Genomic DNA, 17128 nt, shown 5'->3' on the forward strand with positions numbered 1-17128 from the left:
TGCATGCATACTACTTAGCAGCTGGGCTTTGAAGGCAGGAGGCACTGCTTGTCTGGGTGCTAATACAGGGCCCTTGCAAGGTACAGCAATAAGAATGTGGGATGTCCTTGCAGGTGGTATGCCTCAGTGTTCTCCACTGTCCTGCTGAGTATTGATTCACAGCCCCCTGCTGCTTAAAGGTTTCTCAGAGAGGGGTTGGAGTCAGGGTGCCCTAGCAGGGGTAATGCAGTGATGCCATGTGAGCCTTGCACAGCACCTCTGATCCCACACAGTCTCTTGCTCACTGCCTTTTCCTTCCCCATCCACAGATGATTGAGCCAGAGAAGAGTTTGACCTCTTCTGCAGCTACGAGTGTGCAGCCCTATCAGTTCACTAACACCTTCTATGCAGTGAGCACCCTGAGCACCAACCCCGCACTTAGGTGAGGGCTGTGAAAGACACCATCAAACATGGGACGCACCTTGCAGATCCCTTGTATTTCTGATTTCTCAAACTTCAGGATAAAGAGTACAGCCATGGGGATTCGGTTCCTGTGACCAGAAATGCTCTTAGCTGCGCCCACATCACCTGTTGTCTGCCTCTGGACCTGGATACGATCGCCAGCGCTTGTTCTCATGGGAGACTTCAGCTTCCCTGATATATGTTGGAAACATAACACAGCACAGAGGAAGCAGTCCAGGAGGTTTCTAGACTGTGTGGTTATGCAGCTGGTCGGAGAGCCTACCAGGCGCGGTGCCCTGCTGGACCTGGTCTTTGCTGACAGAGAAGAACTGGTGGGAGAAGTGAAGGTTGGGGACCATCTTGGGCAGAGTGACCACAGAATTGTAGAATTCTCCGTTCTTGGAGACGTCAAAAGAGTGACCAGCAAAACTACTTTCTTGAACTTTCAAAGGGTGGGCTTTGATCTGTTCAGGGTGCTTGTAGTACGGGTCCCTTGGGAGTCGCTTCTCCAGGGTAAAGGGGTCCAGGAAGTCTTGGACGCTCCTCAAGATGGAAATCTTTAGGCACAAGAACAGGCTGTCCCCTGAGCGCCGTAAGGTGAGCTGTAGGGGAAGACGACTGGTGTGGATAAGCCGGGAATTACTGTTGAGACTCAGGGAGAATAGGAGTGTCTACGTCCTCTGGCAGAAGGGACAGGCTACTTGGGGAGATTACAAGGGAGTAGCTAAGGTATGCAGGGAGGAGGTTCGGAAGGCAAAAGCCCAACTTGAGCTCACATTGGCCACTGCCGTAAAAGACAATAAAAAATCCTTTTGTAAGTATATCAAAGGCAAAAGAAGAACCAAGGATAATTTTCATCCTATACTTGATGCAGCAGGGAATGTGGCCACGGAAGACAAAGAGAAGGCTGATGTCCTCAATGCCTTCTTTCCATCTGCCTTTAATAGCCAGACCAGTTACCCTCTGGACATTTTACGCCCTGATCTGGCAGTCTGGGATGCTACTCAGAATATGCCCCCGGCAGTTCAGGTGGAGACAGAGAGCTTCTCCTCCATCTGGACTGTCCCAAGTCCATGGGACCGGATGGGCTGCACCCTTGGGTGCGGAGGGAGCTGGCGGGGGTGATTGCCGAGCTGCTCTCGGCCATCTATCAGCACTGGCTAACTGGAGAGGGCCCAGAGGATTGGAGGCTTGCTGATGTGACTCCCATCTTCAAGAAGGGCTGTAAGGAGGATCTGGGGAACTATATGCCTGTGAGCCTGACCTTGGTACCAGGGAAAGTAATGGAGCAAACCATCTAAGGTGAGATTGCACGGCAGGTGCGCTGTGTCTGGGGGATCAGGCCCAGCCAGGGTTAGTGAAAGGCAGGCCGTGCCTGACCAACCTCATCTCCTTCTATGACTGGCTGACCAGCCTGGTAGATGAGGGAAGGGCTGTTGATGCAGTCTACCTGGGCTTCAGCAAAGCCTTTGACACGGTTTGTCACAGGCTTCTTCTGGGGAAACGGGCTGCCTGGTGTGTGGACTGGACAGGTCCTTTGGGTAAGGAACTGGCTGAGGGCAGTGCCCAGCGGGTCGTGGTGAATGGAGTGAAGTCCAGCTGGCGACCCGTGTCAAGTGGTGTCCCCCAGGGCTCGGCACTGGAGCCCATCTTGTTTAATGTCTTTATTGATGACCTGGGTGGGGGCACTGAGTGCACCCTCAGTAAGTTTGCAGATGACACCAAGCTGGGAGGTGGCATCGATCTGCCTGAGGGTAGAGAGGCCTTTCAGAGGGATTTAGATAAGCTGGATCACGGGGCTGAGATGAATGGGATGAGGTTCCACCATCCCATTCAAGCATCGGGTCCTACACTTCAGGCACAACAACCTCATGCAGTGCTATAGGCTTGGGGACGAGGGGCTGGATGGTTGTGAAGAAGAAAGGTACCTGGGGGGTGATGGTTGATGCTCAGCTGAACATGAGCTGATAGTGTGCACAGCTGGCCAAGATAGCCAATGGCATCCTGGCGTGCATTAGAAACAGTGGGGCCAGCAGGAGCAGGGAGGTGATCGTCCCTCTGTGCTCAGCGTGGGTGAGGCTGCACCTGGAGTACTGTGTTCAGTTTTGGGCCCCTCACTACAGGAAAGATATTGAGGCCCTGGAGTGTGTCCAGAGAAGGGCAATGAAACTGGTGAGGGGTCTGGAGCACAAGTCTTACGAGGAGCGGCTGAGGGAGCTGGGATTGTTCAGTCTGGAGAAGAGGAGGCTCAGGGGAAACCTCATTGCATTGCACAACCTCCTGAGGGGAGGCTGTGGTGAGCAGGGGTTTGGCCTCTTCTCCCAGGCAACAAACAGGACCCGAGGAAGTAGCTGCAAGTTGTGAGTGCCAGTGTGTGGTGGTGGAAATAAAGCAGTGATTCTACACCCCGCCATGGGACCAGAAGAGGGAGAAAGCAGCCAACAGCCTTGTCAATAACACCAAGACATTTTTTTTCTGAAAGTGTCTTTATTTTGTCTCCAAACAGCAGGCTGGGAGGCAGATGTTGGCCTCCCAGCCCCCTGGAGGCGTGCTTTGATGGCAGTGGGACGAGGCCTAGCGCCGTCGTCGGGGCCGCCTCTTGCGGGGTGGGGGGGAATCCTGGGGGCTGCTGCGGGCCTTCCTCTTCGTGGCGCGCCGGGGCCCCCCACACGAGCGGTCTCTGCTCGGGATGGAAGGGCCCGCAGCTGCTGCCTGCCTTGGCTCTTCCTGTAGCTCCTCTGCTGCGGTGGCGGTGCCGGGGAGCCCAGGTCCCCCAATGGAGCCGCCGAGCAGCTCCTCGGTGCCTGAGGCAGGAGGATGCTGATGGGAGGTGCTGACGTTGGGGCTGGCTGCAGGGCCGTCCTCCCGCCCTCGTGCAGCACGGCCGTCCTGCTGGTCCAGCTGGCGGCGGATCAGGGGGCCATACAGGGCTGCGGCGATGCTGATGACCTGCTGCACAAAGGGCACGATGTCGCAGTGGGTGATCACCTGCAGCTCCCGTACCAAGGCCGCCTGGTCGAGCCCGTGCTCGCACAGTAAGTTCACCGTGGTCCACAGTCCCGCTTGCACCTCCCACCAGTTGTCGCCGGACATTACCCGGATCACCTCCTGCAGCCAGAAGAGCAGGGGAGCGAGGTCTTCCCGATGTTGACCGAAAAACGCAGCCCAGACCTCGGCAGGGAAGTTGTGCTCCGGTGGAATGAGCTCCGGCTCTGCAGGCACTGGCTCTGCAGGCACTGACTCTGCAGGCCCCTGCTCGTCCTGCAGGCCATCATCTGAGTGTCCCGTGGGCTGCGGGATGGGACACTCAAGATAATCGTCATCCGCCCTGATGGAGTAGCGGATGGTGATGATTTTGTGCCCACATATGGCACAAGTCGGCTTCCTCTGGGCCCACCAGATGGCACAGCCATAGCAGAGCCGATGCTGGCAGGGGGTCACATGGGTGACATCCTCCCGAGCTTGCCCGCAGACGGGGCAGGTCCAGTTGGATGGCACGTCCATGGTCCCGGGCTCTGCGGTGGGCGGGGGAGAGCTGAGGCTGGGAAGCTGCTCCCCTCACAGATGCTGCAGCAGGCAGAAGGTATTACAAACTGCAAAAGAGAAAGAGAGGCCACGGTCGCTTGCTGCCCCAGGGGCAGTTAGAAGTGATGCCCCCCCCCCCCGGTCCCTCAGCAAGAAACGCTCCCGGTCCCTGTTCTCCACCAGCTGCTGCAGGGGCCACGTCCTGCACCTCTCACCTCTGCTGCTGCAAGTGCACCTTGCAGAGCCCCAGCTGCCTGAGCCAGGCAGGGCTGGGGGAAACGCTGGTGATGCTGTGGGATGGGCAGCAAGAACTGCTGCCAGTAGCCCCACAGCGCAACACAACCGCTTGGTTCAGTGCTCCAAGTCTGGCAGCTACGCTCAGCTGGAGTCCAGGCACGAGTGCGCGCTGGCCTCTGCTGGCACCCAAATGGATACAGCAAGGGCTGTTGAGGTCACAGTTGTCTATCATTGCTGTCACAACCCCTCGGTCGGTGACCTCACAGTCCATCACTGCACGTATTGGGGCACCAGCCTGGGCTTCCCTCACCCTCCGTCATTCCATGATTTTCCTTCATAATGGCAATATACTTGGAAAAACAAAAATTGCACGTGTTTCTTCTGCACATGTAACTTGTAACCAACCTGTCATGAGGTGGTGCCACAAGACGACGTGACAAAGCTAGGCAGGTTCAACATGCAGCAATGGATGCCGCTGCAGTTGGCCTGAGGACCAGCTCCTCAAAGTCCCTGCCTGCCCGCCCTGCGTGGATGATGGACTGCGTGCCTTGCTTGCGGAGCGGGCACTGGGGCCTGCTGCTAGTCCACCGCTGGATGCGGTGGAAACAAACCTGGTGGCAGCATGGCACAGTGTATGCCACGCTGTCCCAGTTCTCCAGGCACAAGGGGCAGTGGGTGCCTAAAGCTGCTTCCACACTTCCACCAGTTGCAGTGGGAATGGAGGAGTGGGAGATGACAATTTGCTCCCCGACACTGATGCTGGGGCAGCAGGTGTCACATTGCAATAGGACAAGAGACCACACGGGCACCGACCAACCTGGGGAGGGTTCCTCAAGAAGCATCCCCCCAGCTGCCAGCGTGAGGCATTGCCACGCTGCCTACCTGCACTGCTGCACGCGACTCTGCGCAAAGTCCCGTCTGCCTGCTCCCAGCAGGGTCAGGGTACGGCACAAGTGGCTCTGAGACGGCCGCTGAGAGCTGCGCTAGCAGCACCCAGAGCACGTTCCAGCTCCAAACTCGCCCTGTTGCGCTCCGGTCCTCGCACACACGCTCGGTCCGATGCCAGGCACGAACTGATCGGCTGGGCTGCCGCACCCGCGTTGCAGCAGGGTGGGCTGAGCAGTCACAATCCACCGCACAGCGATGTCACAAAGGATCACTTGGCCCTGTTGCCAGTCCTCACCTTCAATCCGGGTCATCACCACCCGTCCCACAGTGATGCTGTCATCCATGGCTTGGTCATCACAATGAGCCTCACCTGCTGCACGTGTGCCAGCAGCACTCAAGCCCCAGCAGATGTTTCTGGGCCTTCCCCTGCACCTCTGCTTGCTTGCCATCAGTGTTTCACACCAATCACCGGTGCCTGGGACACGTCTTTCCACAGGCCCCATCGGGTTGCTCAGGCCATGGCACGCAGCCCCAGGCACGTACACCAGGAAGGTTTATTCAATATAAGGTCACACTTCCCTCTGGCTCTTGGCCTAGATGATTGTAGAGGTCTTCTCCAGCCTTAATGGTTCTAAGAGGTTTTTCCAGGCAACAAACAGGACCTGGGGAAAAATCTTTCCTGTCAGAGAGAGATCAGGCACTGCAATGGCTGCCCAGGCAGGTGGTGGAGTCACCATCGCTGGCCGTGTTCAAGAGAAGGCTGGATGAGGAGCTACGAGATGAGGTTTAGTACTTGGGGTAATGAGAAGACAGTTGGACTAGATGATCTTATCGGTCGTTTCCAAGCTTGTGATTCTGTGTTCCCTCCAGTTCCCTCCCCTTTCCCCCTCTGGGTGCTGCTCCTCTACAGCGCCTTCCCTTGCCATCAGACACGGACACAGGCAGTCAGTCCTTTTATTGTTACCCCACAGGGAACAAGTTTGTTACATTCTCTCCACCGGCTTAATTCCCAGGATGTCAAAACCCTTGGCCATGATGGTGGCTGTGGCCTCACACAGCAGCAACCTCCACATATTCACCTTCACAATCTGGCCTGCAAAACAACAACAGACCAACACTGAAGCTGGAGCCACTGCTCAGATGAACCACCTCTGCCCTCTCTCTTGGGGCCCATCTGCCCCCAAGCTGCCCCTGGGACGGGCTGCTCACAGTTTTATCCTCCTCCTCTGCCAACCCCTTCAGCCCTCTCCCGTGGACAGCACTTGTTGGACAGCTGAGACAGGGTTGCTCCCCTTCCTGATGGTGACCATGAGGAGTGGCCCCTGTGGAGCTCTACCTGGATGTGGACCTGCTCAGCCAGACTCAAGCCTTCATCACTGGACCACGCCTGACCCTGGCTGCTGTCTCTAGACCAGAACCTACCTGGCTTGGCCTTGACATCAAAAAGCAGCCGGTGCTGGAACTTGTGCTCAGCTGCTAGGCACTGCTCAGGTACTGTGGGATGGCTATGGTGCCCAGCTCTGCCTTCTGAGGCGGGATGGTTGTGCCATAGGATGGGGGCAGCTGTAGGAGGTGATACTCACAAACAGATGTATCAGCAAGCAGGTAAACCAAGGGAGATACCCAGAGTCACAGTCCTTCCAGAGGATGGCAGAGGGGAAATGCCTATCCTTGCTGCCAGCAGTGTTCAAAGTCCCCTGAGTCCTCATGCACCTTTGCTGGTTTATGTTTAATCTCATGCACCTGTGGTCTCCTTTAGCTTTGGGTTTTTTGGAAGGTGCAGTAACAGGGAAAGCAGCATGGAGTTCTCATTTTACCAGCTGTGAGGACTCTGCTAGTAGATCTGCCCTAGGCTTGTGCAGCAGTAGAGTGTGGCTGCATGCATACTACTTAGCAGCTGGGCTTTGAAGGCAGGAGACACTGCTTGTCTGGGTGCTAATACAGGGCCCTTGCAAGGTACAGCAATAAGAATGTGGGATGTCCTTGCAGGTGGTATGCCTCAGTGTTCTCCACTGTCCTGCTGAGTATTGATTCACAGCCCCCTGCTGCTTAAAGGTTTCTCAGAGAGGGGTTGGAGTCAGGGTGCCCTAGCAGGGGTAATGCAGTGATGCCATGTGAGCCTTGATCACAGCACCTCTGATCCCACACAGTCTCTGGCTCACTGCCTTTTCCTTCCCCATCCACAGATTGAGCCAGAGAAGAGTTTGACCTCTTCTGCAGCTACAAGTGTGCAGCCCTATCAGTTCACTAACACCTTCTATGCAGTGAGCACCCTGAGCACCAACCCCGCACTTAGGTGAGGGCTGTGAAAGACACCATCAAACATGGGACGCACCTTGCAGATCCCTTGTATTTCTGATTTCTCAAACTTCAGGATAAAGAGTACAGCCATGGGGATTCGGTTCCTGTGACCAGAAATGCTCTTAGCTGCGCCCACATCACCTGTTGTCTGCCTCTGGACCTGGATACGATCGCCAGCGCTTGTTCTCATGGGAGACTTCAGCTTCCCTGATATATGTTGGAAACATAACACAGCACAGAGGAAGCAGTCCAGGAGGTTTCTAGACTGTGTGGTTATGCAGCTGGTCGGAGAGCCTACCAGGCGCGGTGCCCTGCTGGACCTGGTCTTTGCTGACAGAGAAGAACTGGTGGGAGAAGTGAAGGCTGGGGACCATCTTGGGCAGAGTGACCACAGAATTGTAGAATTCTCCGTTCTTGGAGACGTCAAAAGAGTGACCAGCAAAACTACTTTCTTGAACTTTCAAAGGGTGGGCTTTGATCTGCTCAGGGTGCTTGTAGCACGGGTCCCTTGGGAGTCGCTTCTCAAGGGTAAAGGGGTCCAGGAAGCCTTGGACGCTCCTCAAGATGGAAATCTTAAGGCACAAGAACAGGCTGTCCCCTGAGCGCCGTAAGGTGAGCTGTAGGGGAAGACGACTGGTGTGGATAAGCCGGGAATTACTGTTGAGACTCAGGGAGAATAGGAGTGTCTACGTCCTCTGGCAGAAGGGACAGGCTACTTGGGGAGATTACAAGGGAGTAGCTAAGGTATGCAGGGAGGAGGTTAGGAAGGCAAAAGCCCAACTTGAACTCACATTGGCCACTGCCGTAAAAGACAATAAAAAATCCTTTTGTAAGTATATCAAAGGCAAAAGAAGAACCAAGGATAATTTTCATCCTATACTTGATGCAGCAGGGAATGTGGCCACGGAAGACAAAGAGGAGGCTGATGTCCTCAATGCCTTCTTTACATCTGCCTTTAATAGCCAGACCAGTTATCCTCTGGACATTTTACGCCCTGATCTGGCAGTCTGGGATGCTACTCAGAATATGCCCCCGGCAGTTCAGGTGGAGACAGAGAGCTTCTCCTCCATCTGGACTGTCCCAAGTCCATGGGACCGGATGGGCTGCACCCTTGGGTGCGGAGGGAGCTGGCGGGGGTGATTGCCGAGCTGCTCTCGGCCATCTATCAGCACTAGCTAACTGGAGAGGGCCCAGAGGATTGGAGGCTTGCTGATGTGACTCCCATCTTCAAGAAGGGCTGTAAGGAGGATCTGGGGAACTATATGCCTGTGAGCCTGACCTTGGTACCAGGGAAAGTAATGGAGCAAATCATCTCAGGTGAGATCGCACGGCAGGTGCGCTGTGTCTGGGGGATCAGGCCCAGCCAGGGTTAGTGAAAGGCAGGCCGTGCCTGACCAACCTCATCTCCTTCTATGACTGGCTGACCAGCCTGGTAGATGAGGGAAGGGCTGTTGATGCAGTCTACCTGGGCTTCAGCAAAGCCTTTGACACGGTTTGTCACAGGCTTCTTCTGGGGAAACGGGCTGCCTGGTGTGTGGACTGGACAGGTCCTTTGGGTAAGGAACTGGCTGAGGGCAGTGCCCAGCAGGTCGTGGTGAATGGAGTGAAGTCCAGCTGGCGACCCGTGTCAAGTGGTGTCCCCCAGGGCTCGGCACTGGAGCCCGTCTTGTTTAATGTCTTTATTGATGACCTGGGTGGGGGCACTGAGTGCACCCTCAGTAAGTTTGCAGATGACACCAAGCTGGGAGGTGGCATCGATCTGCCTGAGGGTAGAGAGGCCTTTCAGAGGGATTTAGATAAGCTGGATCACGGGGCTGAGATGAATGGGATGAGGTTCCACCATCCCATTCAAGCATCGGGTCCTGCACTTCAGGCACAACAACCTCATGCGGTGCTATAGGCTTGGGGACGAGGGGCTGGATGGTTGTGAAGAAGAAAGGTACCTGGGGGGTGATGGTTGATGCTCAGCTGAACATGAGCTGATAGTGTGCACAGCTGGCCAAGATAGCCAATGGCATCCTGGCGTGCATTAGAAACAGTGGGGCCAGCAGGAGCAGGGAGGTGATCGTCCCTCTGTGCTCAGCGTGGGTGAGGCTGCACCTGGAGTACTGTGTTCAGTTTTGGGCCCCTCACTACAGGAAAGATGTTGAGGCCCTGGAGTGTGTCCAGAGAAGGGCAATGAAACTGGTGAGGGGTCTGGAGCACAAGTCTTACGAGGAGCGGCTGAGGGAGCTGGGATTGTTCAGTCTGGAGAAGAGGAGGCTCAGGGGAAACCTCATTGCATTGCACAACCTCCTGAGGGGAGGCTGTGGTGAGCAGGGGTTTGGCCTCTTCTCCCAGGCAACAAACAGGACCCGAGGAAGTAGCTGCAAGTTGTGAGTGCCAGTGTGTGGTGGTGGAAATAAAGCAGTGATTCTACACCCCGCCATGGGACCAGAAGAGGGAGAAAGCAGCCAACAGCCTTGTCAATAACACCAAGACATTTTTTTTCTGAAAGTGTCTTTATTTTGTCTCCAAACAGCAGGCTGGGAGGCAGATGTTGGCCTCCCAGCCCCCTGGAGGCGTGCTTTGATGGCAGTGGGACGAGGCCTAGCGCCGTCGTCGGGGCCGCCTCTTGCGGGGTGGGGGGGAATCCTGGGGGCTGCTGCGGGCCTTCCTCTTCGTGGCGCGCCGGGGCCCCCCACACGAGCGGTCTCTGCTCGGGATGGAAGGGCCCGCAGCTGCTGCCTGCCTTGGCTCTTCCTGTAGCTCCTCTGCTGCGGTGGCGGTGCCGGGGAGCCCAGGTCCCCCAATGGAGCCGCCGAGCAGCTCCTCGGTGCCTGAGGCAGGAGGATGCTGATGGGAGGTGCTGACGTTGGGGCTGGCTGCAGGGCCGTCCTCCCGCCCTCGTGCAGCACGGCCGTCCTGCTGGTCCAGCTGGCGGCGGATCAGGGGGCCATACAGGGCTGCGGCGATGCTGATGACCTGCTGCACAAAGGGCACGATGTCGCAGTGGGTGATCACCTGCAGCTCCCGTACCAAGGCCGCCTGGTCGAGCCCGTGCTCGCACAGTAAGTTCACCGTGGTCCACAGTCCCGCTTGCACCTCCCACCAGTTGTCGCCGGACATTACCCGGATCACCTCCTGCAGCCAGAAGAGCAGGGGAGCGAGGTCTTCCCGATGTTGACCAAAAAACGCAGCCCAGACCTCGGCAGGGAAGTTGTGCTCCGGTGGAATGAGCTCCGGCTCTGCAGGCACTGGCTCTGCAAGCACTGACTCTGCAGGCCCCTGCTCGTCCTGCAGGCCATCATCTGAGTGTCCCGTGGGCTGCGGGATGGGACACTCAAGATAATCGTCATCCGCCCTGATGGAGTAGCGGATGGTGATGATTTTGTGCCCACATATGGCACAAGTCGGCTTCCTCTGGGCCCACCAGATGGCACAGCCATAGCAGAGCCGATGCTGGCAGGGGGTCACATGGGTGACATCCTCCCGAGCTTGCCCGCAGACGGGGCAGGTCCAGTTGGATGGCACGTCCATGGTCCCGGGCTCTGCGGTGGGCTGGGGAGAGCTGAGGTTGGGAAGCTGCTCCCCTCGCAGGTGCTGCAGCAGGCAGAAGGTATTACAAACTGCAAAAGAGAAAGAGAGGCCACAGTCGCTTGCTGCCCCAGGGGCAGGCAGCAGTGATGCCTCCCCCCCCCCCCCCCCCCGGTCCCTCAGCAAGAAACCCTCCCGGTCCCTGTTCTCCACCAGCTGCTGCAGGGGCCACGTCCTGCACCTCTCACCTCTGCTGCTGCAAGTGCACCTTGCAGAGCCCCAGCTGCCTGAGCCAGGCAGGGCTGGGGGAAACGCTGGTGATGCTGTGGGATGGGCAGCAAGAACTGCTGCCAGTAGCCCCACAGCGCAACACAACCGCTTGGTTCAGTGCTCCAAGTCTGGCAGCTACGCTCAGCTGGAGTCCAGGCACGAGTGCGCGCTGGCCTCTGCTGGCACCCAAATGGATACAGCAAGGGCTGTTGAGGTCACAGTCGTCTCTCGTTGCCGTCACAACCCCTCGGTCGGAGACCTCACAGTCCATCACTGCACGTATTGGGGCACCAGCCTGGGCTTCCCTCACCCTCCGTCATTCCATGATTTTCCTTCATAATGGCAATATACTTGGAAAAACAAAAATTGCACGTGTTTCTTCTGCACATGTAACTTGTAACCAACCTGTCATGAGGTGGTGCCACAAGACGACGTGACAAAGCTAGGCAGGTTCAACATGCAGCAATGGATGCCGCTGCGGTTGGCCTGAGGACCAGCTCCTCAAAGTCCCTGCCTGCCCACCCTGCGTGGATGATGGACTGCGTGCCTTGCTTGCAGAGCGGGCACTGGGGCCTGCTGCTAGTCCACCGCTGGATGCGGTGGAAACAAACCTGGTGGCAGCATGGCACAGTGTATGCCACGCTGTCCCAGTTCTCCAGGCACAAGGGGCAGTGGGTGCCTAAAGCTGCTTCCACACTTCCACCAGTTGCAGTGGGAATGGAGGAGTGGGAGATGACAATTTGCTCCCCGACACTGATGCTGGGGCAGCAGGTGTCACATTGCAATAGGACAAGAGACCACACGGGCACCGACCAACCTGGGGAGGGTTCCTCAAGAAGCATCCCCCCAGCTGCCAGCGTGAGGCATTGCCACGCTGCCTACCTGCACTGCTGCACGCGACTCTGCGCAAAGTCCCGTCTGCCTGCTCCCAGCAGGGTCAGGGTACGGCACAAGTGGCTCTGAGACGGCCGCTGAGAGCTGCGCTAGCAGCACCCAGAGCACGTTCCAGCTCCAAACTCGCCCTGTTGCGCTCCGGTCCTCGCACACACGCTCGGTCCGATGCCAGGCACGAACTGATCGGCTGGGCTGCCGCACCCGCGTTGCAGCAGGGTGGGCTGAGCAGTCACAATCCACCGCACAGCGATGTCACAAAGGATCACTTGGCCCTGTTGCCAGTCCTCCCCTTCACTCCGGGTCATCACCACCCGTCCCACAGTGATGCTGTCATCCATGGCTTGGTCATCACAATGAGCCTCACCTGCTGCACTGTGCCAGCAGCACTCAAGCCCCAGCAGATGTTTCTGGGCCTTCCCCTGCACCTCTGCTTGCTTGCCATCAGTGTTTCACACCAATCACCGGTGCCTGGGACACGTCTTTCCACAGGCCCCATCGGGTTGCTCAGGCCATGGCACGCAGCCCCAGGCATGTACACCAGGAAGGTTTATTCAATAAAAGGTCACACTTCCCTCTGGCTCTTGGCCTAGATGATTGTAGAGGTCTTCTCCAGCCTTAATGGTTCTAAGAGGTTTTTCCAGGCAACAAACAGGACCTGGGGAAAAATCTTTCCTGTCAGAGAGAGATCAGGCACTGCAATGGCTGCCCAGGCAGGTGGTGGAGTCACCATCGCTGGCCGTGTTCAAGAGAAGGCTGGATGAGGAGCTACGAGATGAGGTTTAGTACTTGGGGTAATGAGAAGACAGTTGGACTAGATGATCTTATCGGTCGTTTCCAAGCTTGTGATTCTGTGTTCCCTCCAGTTCCCTCCCCTTTCCCCCTCTGGGTGCTGCTCCTCTACAGCGCCTTCCCTTGCCATCAGACACGGACACAGGCAGTCAGTCCTTTTATTGTTACCCCACAGGGAACAAGTTTGTTACATTCTCTCCACCGGCTTAATTCCCAGGATGTCAAAACCCTTGGCCATGATGGTGGCTGTGGCCTCACACAGCAGCAGCCTCCACATATTCACCTTCACAATCTGGCCTGCAAAACAACAACAGACCAACATTGAAGCTGGAGCCACTGCTCAGATGAACCACCTCTGCCGCCTCTCTTGGGGCCCATCTGCCCCCAAGCTGCCCCTGGGACGGGCTGCTCACAGTTTTATCCTCCTCCTCTGCCAACCCCTTCAGCCCTCTCCCGTGGACAGCACTTGTTGGACCGCCACCATTAAGGCAACAACCGCCTTCCCCACACAGGGAAAGACCCTGCAGTACACAATGACATGCACAGCACCGCTTGGCCAGCACTCACCAGTCTGCCTGTCCTTCTCAACACAGTAGCAGTTGTCGTAAAACTCAGTGAAGGTGGTGGCCAGCTCATAAAGGTAATCACAGAGGGTATGCAATAACAGATCATCCAGGATCTTCTGCAGAATTTCTGGGAACCTCATGATGCACTTGCCCAGTTTCCACTCCTTCTCATGGTCAAGGACAAGTGCCTCCTCCCTTGCTGCCTTCCGCAGCATCTCCTCATCAATATTGGCGAGACGAGCAATAGCCCTGAAATGATACAGACCACGGTCTGCTTGTCATTACCAACAACTTCCACCATTGCAGAGCAGTACCCTGCTTCAGGTACCACAGGCAAACGTCTCCAATGACGTGGGCATTGGACAATGAGTGATGGAGCTGACTTCTCTTTCCACATACCCCTAAGAGCACTGATTGAACAAAAGCCACTCCTTCCCCACCTCCCTGTGCACTACAGACTCAGAGCTAATTACATGCTTCAAGTGACTCCCTCCACATTCAACTCACCTGATCCGCGTGAAGGCATACAGCAAATAAGCAGCTGTATTTCCTCGGTCATCCAGCATCTTGTCAAAGGAGAACACGTAGTCATTTAGTCTGTTGTGGGAGAGATCTGCATACTTAATGCATCCAAAAGCGACTGACATCTGGGCAGCTTTCAGCTCTTCTGGTGTGAGGACCTATTACAATTTTAAAACGGGTAATGATCAAAAGGAGGAAAGCTACGTTGGCACCACAACGCCCAACAGCTTGCATGACAAGCTCAGGAGTTTTTAACCCATGGCACATGGAAGCAAGTTCCCAACTGCCTTTCCACATAGGGGACTGACACCCCATCCGTGCCTTCAGGCCTGCATGCACACAGTGCATCCTCTGCTGCTGAAGGCCTGCCCCCCCCATAACATCTAACCATCTGCCACCATGCAGGCGGACTTTCACACTGTGCTCCCACTTCTCACAACCTGTGCACACACACTGTGCTCTGAAATGCCCCTGCAGAGCATTTTGGATCAGCCAAACACTCAAAGAGCACCTCTTCGGTACAGCTGCAAGCTGTCAGCATGGCCAAGTGGTTTGTACCTACATTGTATGAGTCCTTGAGAGATCTTCATGTTGTTTCATTTAAAAGGGAGCTTTCAGCAAAGCATGAAGGAGCCATGCTTCCCAATCCCATGCAGCCTGGCTGCATCCATTGTCTCAGCACACATTCAAAATGTCCAAGTTTTACACCCGTGAACAAATCTGTGTGGTTCCCTGGAAATATGAGCTACCTTGTCCCGTTCCTTGTCTTTCAGCTTGTCCATGGCCCGTTTCAGCCCCTCCTCCAGAAGATCCATAAGACGCACTGTATCCCCTGAACGAGTTTTGAACTTCTTCCTGAAAACATACACAGCCAAAATGACCACTTACACATGAGGCAAAACACTCCCAGGAATTTCCACTGCTAACACCTCTGGTACCTTAAAAAAACAAACGATCCCACACATTGCTTTGTACTGAAGAACTGGGCACCAGACAGCCAAACCTAATGAAAGGTGTAGGAATCTAACAATATACATAGGATAGGTGAGAGTGGGGGAACAGGGAAGGCTCCAACAGCCAGAACTGTCCCAGTATCAGGCAGGACACAATACCAGTGCAAGACTCGAATCCAGCAAGGCATCTTTACTTTTGTAACAAGCCCACAGCAAAACCACTCGGTCTGCAGCATTATGTGACTGCAGTACACAACTGGTTTAACTGAAACACAAGACCAACTCTGGAGCACAAGGGCATAACCTGCACACCAGAACACTGGTGTGCTTTTCCCAACTTCTATTCCATCTTCTTCAGGGCACACAGAAAACAAGAATTTCGTGGCCTTTACCACTGCCATCTCCAGTATTTGCATTACCTTCCTCTGCATTTCTACTATCCAATTCACAGCCCTCTCCCCAAATACGAGGCAGCAGAAGCCAGACCTGACTTCAACACTAAGGGCCCTGATATGGCATATCACATACATACTTGTCAATAAACAAGCAAACGTCATCTGCACTCAATCAAACATCCTCTTCAGAGCACGTTCAGAGGAAAAAAGTACAAGTCTAGAGACTTACTTGTCTTCTCCCAACACCACTCCGAATGCAGCGTGAGTGATTCTGGTTACTTTGGGGTCATACCAGCCAATCATCTGCCCAGCTGCAAACACTGTTTGCAAATGCACCGACTGGAAGGAAGAAATACCAACAACCAGTTCTCAACCCACTCTTCTGGACATGGCTTTCTCGTCACTTCCATTGCCTTTACAATGTTGCTTTGACAATGCGAACTTTAAATGTTTTTGGCTCCACTTCCCCTTCAGAAAGTTTAATCTTCCAGAACTTGCTGGGCTTACAACAGCAGCAAACAGCGAACTTACATCAGGGCTCAGATACGGCACTGACAGTCCTGCATTTCCTCAGGTAAGGAGAGATGTAAAGTATACACAGTACATCTCTCTATGAGATTTAGGCTCAGCATATCTCCAGGGGTCACTGTGCTTCTCTCATCACTTCATTCCACGGCTCTTCACAGAGGCCACCAGCCAGCACATCAGATTCACCATTATACCACTAAGGTCAAAAGCCCATACAGCACATGGAAAACCCTACAGAGGAGTTCCATTTAACTCATCGTTGTGCTTGTTATTTATGAGATTTCTGATTATCTGTATCAGCAGAAACAGGAGAGATTGACATACTCACCTGGCCACTGTCGACAACATAGATAAGGATATCACCCTTCTCTTCAAGCAGCCTGTGTCTAAGTGCAGCCAAGTCAGACGTGTCATATGTGTAACCTCCATCTGACTTCACGATTGTCAGCGGGACAGAGAAACCTGGGACAAAGACCACCTTCCGGCCATCATCCACCTGGACAAAGCCTAGAAAAGCAATGCAATACTGCACTGTACATCAAGGGGAGGCTGTGGGACTCGATAGGCAGAAACATCTCGTGTTCTGATGCTATCAGAAAGAGAAGTCCATGCACATGCATTAATAAATACTTAACATCTCAAAACATGAACAAAACCAAACACTAAGCCTAAATGAGAACTCCCTTAACAGCCAAGTCAGATTTTGTGTTGCACTTCCAGAACTCAAGGCCGGGCACAAGAAAGCAGCTCTGTACCACTCTGGCTTTTCCACAAGAGTCTTAGTTGGATTTAAAAACCCACATCATTGGCATCCAGATCTACCTTTGCAGCTGCAAAAATACCATTACAAAGGAAGGCGCAAAAGGCAATGGAAACTACAGAGATGCACAACATATTTATAGGACATAAGACTAGTTAGAGCAACACAGATGGTGAGACTCAAGAAATGCAAAATCTAGATAGAAACACATAAAATTATAAACTCATTACATTCCACTTGGCTTCCTGTGTGTCTCAGAGTCAATGTGAACCAAAAGTGTCACTGCCTTCACAGAGAAAATTTCTCTAATGCAAGTTCACCTATAGTCACAACACTAAGAAAGATAGCTGGTGAAAATAAAATAAACTCCAGAAGTGCCTCGTGCTACTTCCAACAAATACCCCCACAAACTACTTCTGCTGTCAGCAGGAGAGATTCAATCTTTCTGGAGTGATATATGTAATGAGTTCTGCCTGTGCTTCTTTGGGAGGAACTTCCACAAAAGACCCACTCAGAAATTGCTGCTGAGAAAAAGAGCAAAGT

General features: G+C 54.5%; 2 protein-coding genes across 14 annotated transcripts in view; one reads left to right on the forward strand and one right to left on the reverse strand.

The window, feature by feature from the left end:
• The window catches only part of LOC125700277 (rho GTPase-activating protein 7-like), a 66324-nt gene extending 56211 nt beyond the window's left edge, over nucleotides 1-10113 (forward strand). For 2 of the 6 annotated variants that reach the window (XR_007379830.1, XR_007379834.1), the window contains exon 12: nucleotides 7278-7581. Coding sequence is in view for 2 of the 6 variants with exons in the window: in XM_048960720.1 (XP_048816677.1) it covers nucleotides 7466-7603 (138 nt within the window). In the remaining 4 variants the exon portion in view is untranslated. Of the gene's footprint in view, nucleotides 1-499; nucleotides 926-7277 lie in introns of those variants that run through there. The other 4 variants (XR_007379840.1, XR_007379839.1, XM_048960720.1 and 1 more) reach the window with 4 other exon arrangements.
• Nucleotides 1-17128, reverse strand: part of RARS1 (arginyl-tRNA synthetase 1) — a 49688-nt gene that overhangs the window by 21896 nt on the left and 10664 nt on the right. For 4 of the 8 annotated variants that reach the window (XM_048960728.1, XM_048960726.1, XM_048960727.1 and 1 more), the window contains exons 10-14: nucleotides 16154-16332; nucleotides 15527-15636; nucleotides 14699-14804; nucleotides 13935-14107; nucleotides 13429-13676 (exon numbers count right to left, since the gene is read on the reverse strand). In XM_048960728.1, coding sequence (XP_048816685.1) covers nucleotides 13429-13676; nucleotides 13935-14107; nucleotides 14699-14804; nucleotides 15527-15636; nucleotides 16154-16332 — 816 coding nt within the window. Of the gene's footprint in view, nucleotides 1-6031; nucleotides 6185-13005; nucleotides 13159-13428; nucleotides 13677-13934; nucleotides 14108-14698; nucleotides 14805-15526; nucleotides 15637-16153; nucleotides 16333-17128 lie in introns of those variants that run through there. The other 4 variants (XM_048960723.1, XM_048960730.1, XM_048960729.1 and 1 more) reach the window with 2 other exon arrangements.

Source organism: Lagopus muta, chromosome 14 (assembly GCF_023343835.1).
Source record: "Lagopus muta isolate bLagMut1 chromosome 14, bLagMut1 primary, whole genome shotgun sequence".
In the NCBI taxonomy this organism is placed as follows: Eukaryota; Metazoa; Chordata; class Aves; order Galliformes; family Phasianidae; genus Lagopus; species Lagopus muta.